Source organism: Falco biarmicus, chromosome 2 (assembly GCF_023638135.1).
Source record: "Falco biarmicus isolate bFalBia1 chromosome 2, bFalBia1.pri, whole genome shotgun sequence".
NCBI lineage: Eukaryota > Metazoa > Chordata > Aves > Falconiformes > Falconidae > Falco > Falco biarmicus.
The window spans coordinates 109,047,901-109,064,641 of NC_079289.1; the positions used below are offsets into that span (position 1 = coordinate 109,047,901).

At 38.8% G+C, this 16,741-nt stretch overlaps 1 protein-coding gene across 11 annotated transcripts in view; it reads left to right on the forward strand.

Moving 5' to 3' along the window:
* The window catches only part of ROBO2 (roundabout guidance receptor 2), a 482,707-nt gene that overhangs the window by 443,627 nt on the left and 22,339 nt on the right, over positions 1-16,741 (forward strand). For 7 of the 11 annotated variants that reach the window (XM_056328409.1, XM_056328411.1, XM_056328404.1 and 4 more), the window contains 3 exons: positions 2,280-2,540; positions 5,821-6,035; positions 16,156-16,338. In XM_056328409.1, coding sequence (XP_056184384.1) covers positions 2,280-2,540; positions 5,821-6,035; positions 16,156-16,338 — 659 coding nt within the window. The remainder of the gene's footprint in view (positions 1-2,279; positions 2,541-5,820; positions 6,036-16,155; positions 16,339-16,741) is intronic. The other 4 variants (XM_056328413.1, XM_056328408.1, XM_056328414.1 and 1 more) reach the window with 1 other exon arrangement.

A 16,741-nucleotide genomic window follows, 5' to 3' on the forward strand; every position in this document is an offset into this window, starting at 1 on the left:
AAATCTTTTTACTATCAAGCTGAACATTTGGGGATTTGAAGCAAGTAGGGTCAAAAGGCGAGTACATCCAAAGCACATTTATGCATTATTGAAAAGTCACTAGGGAGTATCTTTCTGCCTTGTCCCTTTTAAAGAAGCAGCCATTAGACCAAAGCATGAGTTTGAAAGAGTACAAGTGACAGAGCTGTTGCACTGTACGTTTTTAGCTGCATGAGTTAGGATGGTCTCTTCAACCTTGGGTGGCAATGTCATGTGTGAGTATTGCAAGGAAAGACAAATTAGAGCTAGACATAGCTTAATCTGTCTCCTAAGGAATTGAATATATATCATATAACATTTTCTTCGTTCTCTGTGTTATGAAAATGGTAATGATAAATCATTCAAAAGCTCCTAAATGCCAAGTGTTAAGATGCTGCATTTATTTGCACCTCTGTACATGTACGTACGATTGTGTATCTATATATGGTTATATCTAGGTATGGATTTAAAGTGATATCAGTCTTAATTACAAGGTATGTCTTCCACAGACTTTTGGATGATTAAGTCAGGTTGTTTTAGTCATCCTGAATCTGTAGTTGCAAGTACAGACTACAGACTTTTGAATAAGAAAAAAGTAGCTTAGTTAATTTTAGAAAATTTTGGATTTTGCTTAATGTAAATGTTCTGTTCATAATACAGGTTTTGTGATTGCTCTGTTTCAGTGTTCCCAGCCTTTTTGTAACCCAGCTTCACACTTCAGAAAATTGGCAGTGATTCATTTTTCGCTGGGAAATTGGTAATTCCTTCCTTCCAAATCAGAAGCTTTAAAGGAATATTTTTAAACTGGTTTGAGAAATTAACTGTATAATGCAATGCATTGCCTGCCTGCATTGCAGAAAAAAAGATTTTACCTTGTCAGCAGTTCTTGAAGGTGGAAAGAAGATACAGTGACTTAGATGATGCTTGGGGAATGGCTTTTAAAGTGTGAGATGGTTTGACAGTGAAGGAGCTGTGAGAGCTTTTAGTTGTCTGGTTGACTTTTGAAGAGAGCTATCTATCCTCAGGTATTTTGGAATACAGTGGGAGTTAAGAAATATGTGCAGATACTCAAGGGACTGCAGACTGACTGGATGTTTTGAAGAAGGGAAGAGTAGACAGTATTGAGATTTGAGTGGTGTGATCATCAGCAAAGTTGGCACAATTGACGTTGTGTTCATATTAGGGAGTTACTCTGGGGAGATAATGCAAAGGGATGACTACATAAACTATGGCCTATGTGTCTTGAGTGATGCTGGTGTCTCTAAAGGACAGGGTCCTGGGATGATACTGTAATACAACACAATTGAAGGGTCCTGTGATGAAGACATAGACAGAAAAGGACTGAATTGCTGGCAAAACTTGCTTAAGAAGTAGTAATAGAATATAAAGCTTCTGTTTCTAGCTGCAATTAGATGTAGCATCACCTCTTACACCTTTGGTATGAAACTAAAAATTGGACCACAGAAAGCTATCAGAACACCTCTTATATGTGAAGATTGATGAACTTGCTATTGAAGAATATTGGTAGTTGTTAATATTTTAATTTACTTTGGGCAGGTGTTTTTCAAAGTGCTTAGAAATTTAGCAGTCTAAGTAAGTCCCAGTAAAGACTAGTTAGGAGGTGGGGTGCTGGCAGAGCTGTCAGCGTGTGTGCTAATGTATCTTATCAGCTGGTGCTGTGACATAGCATATGCTTAGGGTCAGTGCTGCTGCGACAGGAATGTATTACACATCATAGCAGATACCTATGTGCAGTATGAAAAGACCAGAATTTATATGGGAAGTGTAGCTTTTTGTTTAAGCTGCAAAATAAAATAGTAGATTTATGGACAAATAAAGGGGAGGATGGGAGTCAGGAAGTGCATAAGTGCAACTATGTAAAGCTCGCTCTGCCTTTTAAAAATGCTGCTATTTTCATCTCTAGGTCAATCTTCATGCATTTTCCAAGGTTAATGATCCAGGAAGTAAGTTTTTGTTGATGGTTGTGGGGTAACATTATCTAATCACCATTAACAAATGTGATAATGGATCAGTATTTTTTGTTGTGGCACATCTTATTCAAGTTGCTTAGCTGTTGTGTGAGAAATTAAACAGGCTCAGTAAGGAGAATTTAAGCAATTATGACCCTATTTTCAATAAATTTTAAAGCTCAAGCTGTGTGTAAGCATTCAAACTGTAGCAAAAATCCTGTACACACACCCTCTACTGCACAGCAGAGATGAGATTTGATATATGCTAAGTTTACTTGATTTTTATTTTAGATATGACAGTGATGGTTGGTGTCCGCCTTTGCCAGTTCAGACCTACCTACATCAGGGCATGGAGGATGAGCTTGAAGAAGACGATGATCGGGTTCCCACGCCTCCTGTCCGAGGAGTAGCTTCGTCACCTGCAATCTCCTTTGGGCAACAGTCAACTGCAACCCTCACGCCTTCTCCACGAGAGGAGATGCAGCCAATGCTTCAAGCCCACCTTGATGAATTAACTAGGGCTTACCAGTTTGATATAGCAAAGCAGACATGGTAAATGTTTGGAAGGGGCACCTGCAGTCTGGGAAATGAAAGCATAATGATAATAATTTATTCCTTTATGGCATAGATATCAACTGTGTTCAATAATGTTTCAGTAATATTTCCAAAGCAGTGAAATAGAAGAAGAAATAGCGAAACTGTACCTATAGTGTGGAGGCCTTAAATATTACTAGGTGCTTTTTAAACAATAATGCTTGGTAATACATTAAAATTTGGATAAAAACATGTAAAAATAATATTCCTCTGGAGGTTTTCTATATATTCAACTAAGTAGTTGACACCCACCTACTGACAACTTTTAAACAGTTCAGAGTACTCTCTTTTCAGTATAGTGGAATATATGAATTTGTAAGGATTTTCAAAAATATTGAGGTGCTAAATTCTCATTTAAAAATAATGCCAGTCACTTGAAATAGCAGTGTAGCAGATTATACTCTGTGTCACATGAGAATGAAGCATTTGCATCTCTGGCTGTAGTTTGAAATACCATGAAAATTTCTGATTCATATGGAAACACCCAGAAATAGCAGGAAGGAAGTTGTTAGTATTTACAAAATGAATCTAGTGCTTTAGAGTGCTTTATGCCTGTTTAAAGGAAGAGCAAGCAAATACCACAGTAACATTTCCCCTGCAAAACAAACAGAAGTAAACTCTTCAGGGACTGAAAAAGAACTTGTCAACTGTACCAGGCTGGGGATACGGTGAAGGTCAGTTGCTTTCTGGATGTTCCCTAAGCGGCAGTTGTCCTTTTACAACTTTTCTATCCAGACAAAGCCCGTGAATCTCGGAGGAGAGGAGCAGAGCTAGTTACCGAATGGCACGCTGCCAGCAGAGGAGCAGCCTTTCTTCGCTTTTAAATAAAGCCACAAAGTTATTCAGCTTGAGCTACCATAAATAAATCAGGCAGGTAGGCAGGCGGTGCCAAATCAAAGCCAGCTGTTTTCCCTGGACACCGTCAAAGCCTGGAGGCTTGTCTGCAATCTGCACTCAATCAACAGGGTACTTGCGTCCCACTGCAGTGCCCCACGCTGCCAAGCGCAGGCCCCGGCCTGCCTGTGGGACAGACCCAAATCCCAGGCAGCAGCTAGACCTGGATGGTAGAAGGCAGCTGAATTTTGAGCCAGCACACAGATGCATACCCTGTCTGTGCAGTCAATCGCTGCTGCATTTTGCAGCTGTTTCCCTTTCTATGCCCTGCAAACCATGGGTGCCAGTCTGGGAGTGGGAGTCTACAGCAGAGCCTCTTGAAGCTGACAGGAAAGGTCTGGCTCTGTTTTCAGAGTAATGAAAAATGGGAACTGTCTTAATGTGTTTAAGCCTGTACAGATTTTAATGTCGCTCTTATGCAAGGTCACAGTAATTGAGCCTGAAACTCTGAAAAAAATATTGAGGGGAGAACATTTTTTTTTTTCATAATAGGATCTTATGACAGATATTGGGGTAAAACCTGACGGCTGCAAATACAAGTGATTTTTGTAGTAGCTGTGACATGGAGTTATTTAACACTTTGATATTGTTTGGCTGGACATGTATCATGCTGTTCAGTCAGTCCTCCATTGTCTTAAGTGGGAAGGAAGACTTAGTTTTCTTTTCACAAAGTTTACCTGTCCAGTGTGGAGGGGGGAAACAAAACCAGACGACACCTGTCAGATAGGTTACTGTAGGAGTAACAGAAGTGAGATACAGAGACCAGCCAACTAGAAATTTAAGAAAGAGCACATTAGATATTACTGGAAAAGAACATAATCATTATGGCCTTGATCCAGCAAATCGCTTAAATATATGCTTAACTACAAGTACATGAAAAATTGACTTCAATTCTTCTACCACATGCTTAACATTAAGCGTATACTTAAGTATTTTGCTTGATTGGGAGCTAATCACACTGGTTATTGAGGGTTATTGAGGGTAGTGCCCTTTAGCGCAGTATTTTGAACACTGCATAGCTGAGAACCTGGTGTCCAGACAGAAAAGTATTCAAGAACTGCTTATCAGGAGGAGGTCGTGTATCAGAAAGGAAGCATTTGCTCTGCAAATAAGCTTCAGAATAAGGAAGAAGTTAAAACCTACACCAAGATGGAGAGAGATTCCAGTGGTACATAACATTTACCTTGACATTCTCAAATCCAATTATTCTCAGATCCAATAGATTGATATTGGGGGGGGGGGGGGGGGGGGAAGAAAGAAAGCTCTTCGAATAAAAATAATTACTGCACTTACCAAGTTCAGGCAATAATACAGCACCAAGTTGTCATTGAAAATATGTTAGAGCTAGGAAACCAAACAAAAACAGCTGACAGTTATAATTTTTTCTATTATGCTGATGTCCAACCAAGAGACCAGCAGAATCCTGGCTTCTGTCCAGAGTGCTGCCGATTTGAATCAGGTCACAGCACCTCCTGTACAGCCACCCAAGGATTCCCACGTGCTGAAGTTAGCAATTTCAAGCATGGTACATGCTCTTATGCCAAGGCCAGTCATGCCTGGGTCTCCTGGCACAGCTTGCTGTGTACCTGTAGTGGTGTGGAGAATGCTGCATCAAAAGGTGATGGTTGTTCCTTTTGTCTCTATCCTCTCAGAGACTACACAAATTAAACTCCAAGTTCCGTGCTTGCCTTTGGCCATTTAGCTATCCTGTGGGTGTTTTTTTTTTTTTTATCTTTGTTTTTCTTCTTTTAATTGTGATCGCTGCATACAGTAATTTCACACATGCATGGCCTAATACTGCTGCAATTAAATCAATTAAACTACTTGGAATAAAGCAAAATAAAAAGGCTTCACTGATGGGTTCATTGGACTTGAAGATTTCTTCTGTCCTATTGGCCATTTCCTCATCTTTAGGGTGACTTCTGCTTAAGGGCACTGAGTCTGTTTAAGCACAAATGAAATTTTATTTTGGCTCAACTTGTGATTTGCAAGGTGGAACATTGGGTGAGACACCTATATACTAGGTTGGGATTCTGAATTGTGGTTTTCCATGGACTTCCTACCTGATTTATGTAGCCTCTGTGTACATCATTCCTAATCTGTACAAGGACAATTTTGACCTTCCTTATCTTACAGAAGGAGAAGTATATTTAAAATTGAAAAGTGTGCAGGTACTCTGGTATTTGAAGCTATGGTGAATAACTAAACTGGCTTTTCTGGAGTTTAACCTAACAAACACGTTTTGTAAATCTACTTCAGGACTTATTGAAAGGCCTATCTTCTGTTGACCATGGGGTACCATGTCTCAACAATTCTGATGATGTTTTCCTGTTTGTTTGTGTAGGCACATCCAAACCAATACACAACCTCCTCAGGCTCCAGTTCCGCCCCTAGGATATGTATCTGGAAACCTTATTTCAGATTTGGAAACAGATGTTCCAGATGATGACGATGATGAGGATGATATTGAAGAAGAAACTGTAGAAATCAGTAGGCCACTAAGAGGTCTAGAGCATACTCCAGGCTCCAGTATGGACAATCTAGACAGCTCTGTGACAGGTAACCAAACACAGTTAACAGTAACGCTGACTTGTTCCTAACAGTAAAATACATCATCAGTCAAACACTTTCTAAGTGAAAATTTATTCCACTCTATTTCTGTAACATTTAAAATGTGTTAATATTAAACGCTAAAGTTAAAGAAGGATTTGAAAATACTTTGCTTTGGTGCAAAATGATAAGAAAATTCATGAATTTTAAAAAGCTTTAAAGACTTGAAAGAAAACTCAATTATATCCTAGCTTTCATGAGAAGTTCACTCTACTGGAGAAGCAAGCCAGTTACATGAAAAGGAGGGGGAAGACCTTGGCTTAGAAATATATATTTCATAAATCAGGAGCAGCATAAAAATGTTATCTTAAAGCACTTTTAGATATTTTGCTGGGTAAATGCTTTCACATATGACCACAGGGAAGTTAAAAGACTTCAGAATAAGTGTAGTTATATCAGTACAGCATTTATTTGTAGAGTAAATACAACATTTATGTAGGAAAATGTGTATTTTGAATCTACTTTGTATTGCTTAATTTAGTAATTGTTCCCTTTCAGTGAAGATACTTAATTATTCTGACATTCTTTCCTTCACTGCTCCTCACACTTTGCATGCCTTGGAAAGGTACAACAAGGGATCATCGAAGGGGACCTAGAAAGGCACGCTAAACTAATGCACAGAATCAGAATGAAAAAAATTGCTGTTGATAAAACATAGGCAGTGAAATACATTTTTCTGAAAAATACAGATTTTATATGGACATAATGTATTTTTTGTAAGCATCAGTATATGTCCCTTTAGGTTGAAGTTGAGCCTCTGTATAACGTACTGTATCCATAACATACAACTGTACTGGAGACCCAAATGTACATAGTGTCTGTAGCTCATAAAAGCTAGTAGGTGCTTCTTCAGTGTTTGACCTCAGTTGAAGAACGCTGATTGTTGGTTGTACCTTAAGGGAGACTTGCTCAGTACAATTTACTACCATAGTGCCTCTGAATTTCATCTCATTGTTCTGGACCTTTGAAATTCCAAGGATTTTCCACCCTTACTTAAACATTGCTATTCTGAAACCACTGCAGGAATATGACAGTGGTAGAACATCAATACCTATAATTTTCTTCCTTTTCCCTTGTTGAATTAAATAGTGTGTAGCTTAATCCCACTTTCCAGGTTTTCCTTCACCCCAGGGCCAGACTGCTTGCCAATCTAATTAAGATTTAAGAATTGTATCTCTGCTGCTGTGATTTGAAATCCAGATTCAACTGAAGACCGTAGAGTTAAAGTTTAAATCCCTGAATTGAGAAGGTTAACTTATTAGTGCATGAGTATGTTAAGTCACTTCGCTTGAATTTCTAGTGTAATCTCCTTCAGGCTATAATTCTGCATATTTTTACATATCTCACTAATGGCTCAGAAGCCTTTCCATTAGGAATGCAGTAAGGGTTTTGCACTGGTAATACAGCAATAAATTAAGAAAGAATCAGGTTGCTATATATTTTCCATTTGGTATGTATTAATATGCCAATGTTGATATATCTGTAAATCAGAAAATGAATATTTTTCACATTTGCATCTTCACCTAATATTTTGGACTGCCGTACCTAGCGCAAAGTAAGGAATAGCTGAATTTCCGTTCCAAATTGCAGACTTCTGTGCTTACTACAATTTGTCCTTTTATGCATAACATTCAAGTTTGTTATAATAGTTCTAAATCTTGTTTAAGTATTGGAGCATTAAATGTTCAGTTATTTTAGTGTTAAAATTTTCTTGGAAGTAGTTAGGCAGAACCTGGTAGACTGGGAATGTACTTAAGGTGATCCAAATGCACTCCCACTCATCACCACCACTGTCTTGATGTGTCCTCATCCAGCTGGAAATTTAGGGTTTTCTTTTGCTTTTTCTTTGTCTTGTTTAATTACTAGTTGGATCTGTTCCTTGTTCTGGTCCACCGCATGGCAAGGTGTTTGCTGGCACTGCAGGAAGGGAATGTGCAGCTGGAAGGGAAGCAAAGTGATAGACTGACCCTATACTGTGTATAGCCAACACTTAGATTAACTTAAAACAATTACAGCAGTGGAGCCTTACAAAAATACATCCAGAATGTTAGTCTAACTGGTCTGTGAAATGACAAACTATCTGAATAACAAAACTACTGTTTTCCTCAGTTACTATGTGGGTAAAACCTCGATTTTCTGAGGACTTCTTTTGTGTTTGTTTTTTTCAAGAGGTGAAAGGAAATTTCTTATTATGCTTGTGCAAATTGTTTCAAAAGAGAATTTTAATTTTTGTGTATCTGTTTCTGTTAACTCTTCCAAGCTGCATTTACTGGTGTTAAGGAGGGCGTATAACAAATTGCATTCATTGTTTCTAAGATGTTTCTCATTCTCTAATTCGAGTGTCTTTAGAATACTGTAGAACAATTAAATTGTCCTTTCTTGCACTTTGAATATACAGGCTACTTCTTTTCATAGGGCTTTTGGTGACTTAAACCAGCATTTCCCTAGGAATTTGTATACCATGCTTTCACTTCTTTAAACATTTTATTAAAAAATGGAGACAAATGAGAACAGCTAACCCAGATAAAGCAATATTTCTGTTCATTTTGAAGTGCATCCTGTGAATTCAGTGTTTGTGAGAAATCTAAATTGTGAGGAATCTGGGTTCAGACTTCCTTCAGAGTTGCTGTACTGTGAGCATGGCGAGTTTCCTCACCCTGTGCTGTTAGCGTGCCTCAGTGATGGCTTGAAGATACCCACTCTCGGAGTGAAATGGTACTTTGTCCTTTCTGGCTGAGCTGAGACCAAGGTTTTCATCTGATGCCAAATACGGGATTCTCTGAGGGGAAACACTGGTGCTGTGCAAACCGAGCTTAGACCGTTAAATTCCTGTGAAACTACAGTGTTTCTCCTTTAAAAGTCAGGTTGTCTTCCAGGCCCTCGACTTTTAGTTACAGCTAACTGAAGATTCAGACAAGGATTTTATCTGTGCTATTAAGCTTTTCTCTTTGCAGGTGGCAGAGACATAATGTTGACATGTATAATAAAGTGAAAAGAAAGGAGGAATGCACAGTAACTATTTCTTAACATTTTCCAGATATTGCAAAGAAAACTCAAGGAGGGAGCTTTATATTTGAATGATTGTGGGATAGAATATGAAATTAAAACCAAAGTTTTGATTTGTTCGCAGCATGGTTTGTTACTGAGTCTGATTGGGGGGGGGGGGGGTGGGTGTAAGAACTGAAAAGCAACTGTAAAAATTCTTCTCACGTGACTTTTATTTCACATTTAGGGTTATTTTTGCTTTCAGACACACATTTAAATATGGTGGGATTTTTTTTTTGCTTATGTTCAATATTTGCCTGTATAATGAATTGCTGTGCAGTTATGGCATGAATGGTCACAAAGAATCTGTTATGTTATTCTACTTTAATAGACTTAATTAATTGCATATGATGACTATATAAGAAATTAATTTGCTTCTCACTGAAATCACTAGCAACAACACTAGGCTTTGTCAGATCAAAGTATTATGGTCTGGGGGTTTTTTTTGCTCTCTCCTTACCTTCCCCTCCCCCAGCACCACCAGTGAAGCTAGCAGTGAGAGTTGGTACATCTTCCATCCTGGTGCATTTTGACTGAGGGAAGAGATACACCCATTAACTAGGATGTAAATTGGAACAAGCCCTTTTCTACCTAACTGATACAAACTGATATAAGCAAAGAAGTATTCTTGTAAACAGTACTACTGCAAATGGATAACAGGGTTTTTTTCCCCAGTAGAATTATATAGATCTGAAATTATAAACATCTCCCTAGGCTGTATAGCCCAGCGAGGAAGAAAATTCCTTATTTGGCATGTTTTGGTCTTGATTAAAAGAATCACTGATCACTGTCTGTATGGTAAAAGTTGTTCATTCATTGTGTCTGAGCACAAACGGAATAATTCTTGGAAATTACACAAAATCATTTTCACAAGCCGTAATTTACTGTGGCAGAGTTCAGTATTTATATTGATTTGCTTAGGGATACCTATTGCAAAAAATTCTATTTTATAAGCAGTTAGACAGATTGCATTTAATAGGAAGAATGTGTTTCATGGATTAAATGTGTGCTCAGAAAATAGGAAACTGCTACTTTTTGTATCTCATAAAAATGGTAATGCAACAATTAGCAGGGTCATATTATAAAGCACAGACTTTACTCTAGCTTAATGGATCTAGGGATATGCATTCATCAGCAACGATAGATTTAGCATAAAACGACATGTAAATGAATTGATGACTGATCATAAATTAATTTTAGTGCTGAAGAAGTAATAGAGACACAGCAAGATGCCACTTTATCATAGTATTTTACTGCTCAGCAACATTTGAGCAACTCCTTAGTGTTCTGTGTGCATTTCTTTTCTAACAGCTTGAATAAATTTGAGAATTTTTTGTGCCTTTCAGCAATATGGAAACCAAAAAATCTAGAAAGATTGAAAATGCAAACAAATAAATTTGGCTAAGTGACATAGATTCATTTTTCATTAAATTTTTCTGAAGGACATTAATTATGGTTGGACCTGAGAAGCGCCATATATGTATGTATATGACTTTTACCTCCTTTTGTTTAGTGTTTCCTGCCCCATAATACAAATTTTAAAACTGAAGGGGTTATTTCAGGTGTATACATTTAAATATTTGGGCTTTTATGGCAAAGCATAACATAAAGTAGAAGACCAGATCTAATTTTTGAAGTGTGAGCATATTTATATTCTGCATTCAGCCCCTTCTATTACTCTTTCTTATTTTAATGGTGCAATGACTATTTCCCCTTTTGTTCCATCACTTCCACCAAATTCAGTGGACATTCTTTCCTTGTAATTATGACAGTAGTCAAACATATCCAAAAGAGGATAATGTCTTTCTCCTGCACAAAGGCTAAAGGAATTCTGTAACTGATTCCAGCTCTGGAGCCCTCACCACAGGAAAGACAGGGGCCTGTTGGAGTGGGTCCAGAGGAGGGCCACAAAATTGATCAGAGAGGTGGAGCACCTCTGCTATGTGGAAAGGCTGAGAGAGTTGGGGTTGTTCAGCCTGGAGAAGAGAAGGCTCTGGGGAGACCTTATTGCAGCCTTTCAGTACTTTCAGGGGGCCTACAAGAAAGATGGGGACAAACTTTTTAGCATGGCCTATTGTGATAGAACAAGGGGTAATGGTTTTAAAGTAAAGGGAGGTGGATTTAGACTAGATATAAGGAAGACATTTTTTACAATGAGGGTGGTGAAACACTGGAACAGGTTGCCCAGAGAGGTGGAAGGTGCCCCATTCCTGGAGCAATTCAAGGTCAGGTTGGATGGGGCTCTAGGCAGCTTGATCTAATTGAAGATGGCCCTGCTCATTGCAGGGGGGTTGGACAGGATGATCTTTAAGATCCCGTCCCAACCAAACTGCTATATGATTCTATGTTTTCAGCTGAAGTAGCATCAGTCCCCAAGGACTTAATCCATACTTCACCTAAAAAAAAACCTAAGCAGCCTAGCCCTTTTCCACCAAAAAACCTGCAGAGGAGCAGGGGTTTAATATTAGCATGTACTTAATGGCCTTGTGAAGGAAAGCACATAAGCACACACATACAAGTCCCAGAGACATAATTTGTTAACTTTAGGCAAGCACATAGAGTTTGGTATGTACAGGAAAGTATCTAATGGAATTTTTCAAAAGCGTTAGGTTTGTTGTGAGCAGCTTTTACTTCACAAATGCATTAGATTTTTTTTAAAGTAAATCAAGAGTACACTTCACAAAGAAAAATATTATTTTTATTGCCTGCAAAATGCCACTAAAAGCAGTAGAATGCTGTCTGCAAGAAGCTAGCACCTCTATTCCCCTCACCTTTCCCTGAGAGCAAAAAAGCTTTCTGTTTGCATTAACACCAAGAGATATTTTATGGAGCAAGAAAACAGAGTTCAACTTTTCACAGAGTTGATTTTGTTCTGCATAAAGCATTTACTGCTGCTGTCAGCAAGAGTAAAATTTACAGTTGCCAGAAAGCGTGAAAACTCAAATGTGCTTTTGGAAAACACATAGTGAGCTGCATGTAAAGGAGACACTAAAAGCCTGTTTCATTCCATTTCAAAATACTCAGCTGATCTGAAAGGGATGTCAGTATCTCTCATTCTGCTTTTATTCAGAGAAAAACAAATGTGCATCTGATTTGGAAAGCAAGAGGCCAGTGGATGCCTTTAAACAAGCAGACACCATGTGTGCTGCATTAACGCAGCTGTGTGGTGGCCTGAGGTGCCCGGGCTGGGCTCCAGCACTCTCATGCCTTCTGGGTGGTGTCCGCACCTCTGGGCAGCAAATCTAGCCAGGGTTTTACTGCTGCAAGTTTTTCTGGGGAAAAATTGTTTAGACAGGAAAACTGAATACCTCAGGAACCAGGAGAGATAACGTAGAGATTTCACCTTTAGTTATCTGGTCACATACGCTGGTGGGTGCTGTATGTGTCTCATGGTCACTTGCTGACTTCAACAGTAAGAAAAAAGTTTTGCCTCTGCTTCAAGCAACCAGAAGTATCATAGAATCCTTGAATCATAGAATGGTTTGAGTTGGAAAGGACCTTTAAAGGTCATCTAATCCAACACCCCTGCAGTGGGCAGGGACATTTTTCATGAGACCAGGTTGCTCAAAGTCCTGTCCAATCTCACTTTGAACATTTCCAATGATGGAGCATGCACAACTTCTCTGGGCAACCTGTTCCAGTGCCTCACCACCATCACCCTCAAATTTCTTCCTTGTATCCAATCTAAACCTATCCTCTTTCGGTTTAAAACCATTGCCCCTTGTCCTGTCTCTACAGGCCTTGATAAAAAGTCTTTCTCCATCTTTCTTAGAAGCCCCTTTATATATTGAAAGGCCGCAGTTAGGTCTCCCTGGAGCCTTCTCCAGCCTCAACAACCCCAAGTGTCCCAACCCTTCTTCACAGAAGTGTTCCATCCCTCTGACCATTTTCATGGCCCTCCTCTGCGCCCACTCTAACAGGCCCATGTCTGCCCTGTGCTGAGCACCCCAGAACTGGATGCGGTACTGCAGGTGGGGTCATCACTTGCTTTAGTTGTCAACTGTGTGGATGTCCCCGTAAAGCTCACGTCCCTGCGAGAACTGAGCTACGCCTTAGGCCTGACAGGCGGTGCCTCCTCGCCGCTGCTGGAGGAGAGGGGAAAGGGAAGCAATCCAGGGGCAGAGTGCACGGTTCCTAGCCTTGCTAGTGCTTGCTGTTCATGGGAATGCAGAGGGGTTCAGAGACAGGCAGGGCTCTCCTATAGGGTTAGCCTGAAAAATTGGCATTCTGATAACAGCAGTCTACTGATAATTAAAATTTAGCTATTTTTAGGAAAGCCTGGCATGTCTATGGGTGTGTAGAGTGATACATGTGCACACACATCCTGGAGAGTGCATTACAGGCTTTTGTAGGTTATATTTCATGCTTAAAACATGGTGGGTTTTTTTGGACTGGATGAACTTCAGTCCAGCCCACCAAAGAATAGGTGAAAAATTGCAGCTGTTCCTAGACAAACCCTAAAAGTGTCCCATTAAAATAATCACGTGTATTGTATGTTGTGTAACAGCTGAGTGACTGGGTAGCAAATGGACAGAGCAATATGAACAAATGGAAATTCAAACCTAAGTTCCTTTAAAACATCCATAGTCTTGTGCGTATGGTACTGGAAGCCATACCTGTTCTGGACAGGATATGTTTCTATTTCTCTATGTAGACAGTAGAATGTATCATACAAAACCCTCTGCCCCTGAAACTAACGAGATACATAGTTAAGTTTTTAGCACCTGAGTATCGTCCTTTGATATCCATGGGTCTAGCTGTATTTTTATGTTTCAGCTTGTGCTTACATATTTTGCAGAATATGTCGATAAGTGATTGTTTGAAAATGTCCTCAGCTATATCATTTCACTGTCTCACATCTTTATGAAGTGTTTTATCTGTAGTATCTCTTCTCATACATCATCAATAACTGTTGCTAAGCCTTTTTACTCTCCATTCTCTATGATGTCCTATCGCACTTTGATTGTTAGTTCAGAAACTGTCTTCTCAGAGGAAATTCAGTTTTAGCCTTTCCTTGCTGTTATCTAGGCTTCCTTACATCTGTCTGCATCAGGTCGAGAGTCTGTTTGGAAAATAACAATTTTATGTGTCCTCTTGGCAAGCAGAATCAAACTCTGTTACTCTCTGTTGCACTTAACACACTTTCTGCCTGTCAGACCTCCATAGACCACTTCATTTTCTTTTCTTGTATCTTAGGAGTGCTTGGACTTTTGTTATTATAGTGTGCCAGTTTGCTGACATTGAAAGGTTTTGTCACTGCAGCATCACAAAATAATCCATTGTTCTTGGGCTTTGTGGTGCAGTGTGCTACTGACTAAATTCCAGTATACATTTATAGTACACATGACTTATTTTTTGCAGCATATATTTAACATTTGACACCATTGTTAGTAATTAGTCTATCAGTATGGACTTATATGCAGGCCATTATCGATTTACTAGTTAACAATTTTTAACACAATAATACTTTCTTGGACATGGATTATAAAAAGGCTTTGAAGAAGTTGACTTACACTGCTACACATTGTATGTACATTTACATAAATTCAGCTGTGCTAACTGAATAGTTATGTCAGGGCCATGATGTATTTCTCCACGTCTTCATGTCTTTGAAAACCAGTTCTCTGCAGATTCTCATGCATTTGCTGGACTTTTTTTTCAACATACGCATGCCACTGTTTTTTAAAAGAAGATTTCAAGTATTTCAAGATAGGTGCCTGTGCTATTTCAGAACAATACACTATGTCTACACAACACTACTCAAACACATGCAGCAGGGTAGCTCCCAAAAGCAGTCTGGTAGTTCTCCACCTCAGCTGGACTTGATAACTAATTAGCATGGCTACTAAGTTCCTGGAGCAAAACTAGGTGCTTGGTGCCAGCTAAGTTTCCTTTGCTTCTGGCTCCACTGCAGAGTTTAGAATTACCCTGTGACATTTACCCATGATTTTTAGGAGTACAGAACACCTTCAATTCCATTTGAAGCCACAAAAGAAACAGAACTTCAGTACTTTGAAAAAAATCTGAACTGAGCTATAGCTTTTGAAAATATATTGTACTTGCCAGGCTGGGTAGCTGGTTGATGCTTCATGCATTGGAAAAAAATAAAATATAAATGAAAAGCAAATAAAATGAACCCTTCCATCACTAATTTGCTCTTTACATTTTAGTTATGTCAAGATTTCTATATTTCTTTCATGTGCTCTTTCTGGCATCTGGTTTTCTGACTGCATTTTTATGATGTTATTATCACTTTCCTCTGCTGTAGTGGTGGTAATCTATAGCTAGAAGGTACCATGAGGCCAGCATTGGCTTAGTGACTGACTCAGTATTGAATTTCAGTATGTATTTGCTCAGCTCTTGAATGTTAATTATTTCTAACCTTTAAGAAAGTAACTTTAATCCACTAGAATGAACTACTTTAGGTCACCTTTCTTCCAGCTGTTTAAATTGCTCATGTGTTTTAAGGTTTTGATTGAGAAAATTACATAATGCCAATCTTGTTCAGGATAGCTCTTGAAGCCCATGTCTGATTTCAGCCATATCTACTGAGACTTACACTTGTGCTGTGCTAAATTAAGACTTCATTATGCAAATATCATACTAGATACTGATTTAGAAGTCAAATAAAAAAAAAAAATACCACGTCCACTTCAACCCCAAGGAAAATCTATTAACTTTCAAAAGAACCTATTATGGAACCTTCACATTTGTAGCAAATATGTATAATTTTGTTTACAGGATCAAAGCAACATGGAGTAAGCTATGAATGAGATCCCACTTAGCTGTGATAGTGCTCTTTTCTACCAAGGCTTGTCAGATAAACTTTGGGTTTCCTGTTGTGAAAGGACATGTTAAATTGGTCTTTAAGCTTTAGATTAACACTGCTCATTTGTACCAAGCTCTGTCAAATGAATTTTGGGGTTCCTGTTGAGAAAGGACGTATTAAGTGGGTCTTTAAGCTTTAGATGATCAAAAAATATCAAATGTGCACAACTCACTAGACCCCTACATTTGTTTTTAGGTTCAATGGTAAATGGATGGGGTTCTGCGTCTGATGAGGACCGTAACTTTTCTAGTCATAGATCTAGTGTAGGTAGCTCCTCAGATGACTCGATCTTTACCAGCGGCAGTTTTGCACAAGCACTGGTTGCAGCAGCAGATAAAGCTGGTTTTAGGCTGGATGGAACCAGCCTGACAAGAACAGGTTTGTAGACTCAAAGTTGATGCTTTCTGCATGAAGGGTGTCTCTGCCTGTTCTCTTCTTTTCAGTGAACCTGCGTCTCACACTTGTCTAACATGCATGGAATAAGGTGGATGGAGATATTTTTATCAATATATTTTAATGAAACCTTGATTACATTCCATTTTTAGTGATTTGAAGTAGTGAATAGCACAAGCTTTTAATCTGCACCTTCAATCTGCTGCAGTTTCCTTCTGTGCTGGCTCTGCTATAGATTTATTTATATATGCTATGTTTAATATTTCGGTGAAGAGATCACTAATTCTGCCATGCAGTCTTTGATGATTTCATTTTTTGCAAAATCTCCTCACAATCTTTCACATTTGCAGTGATGAACATCATGTTTGAACTATTATCTCCATCCCTG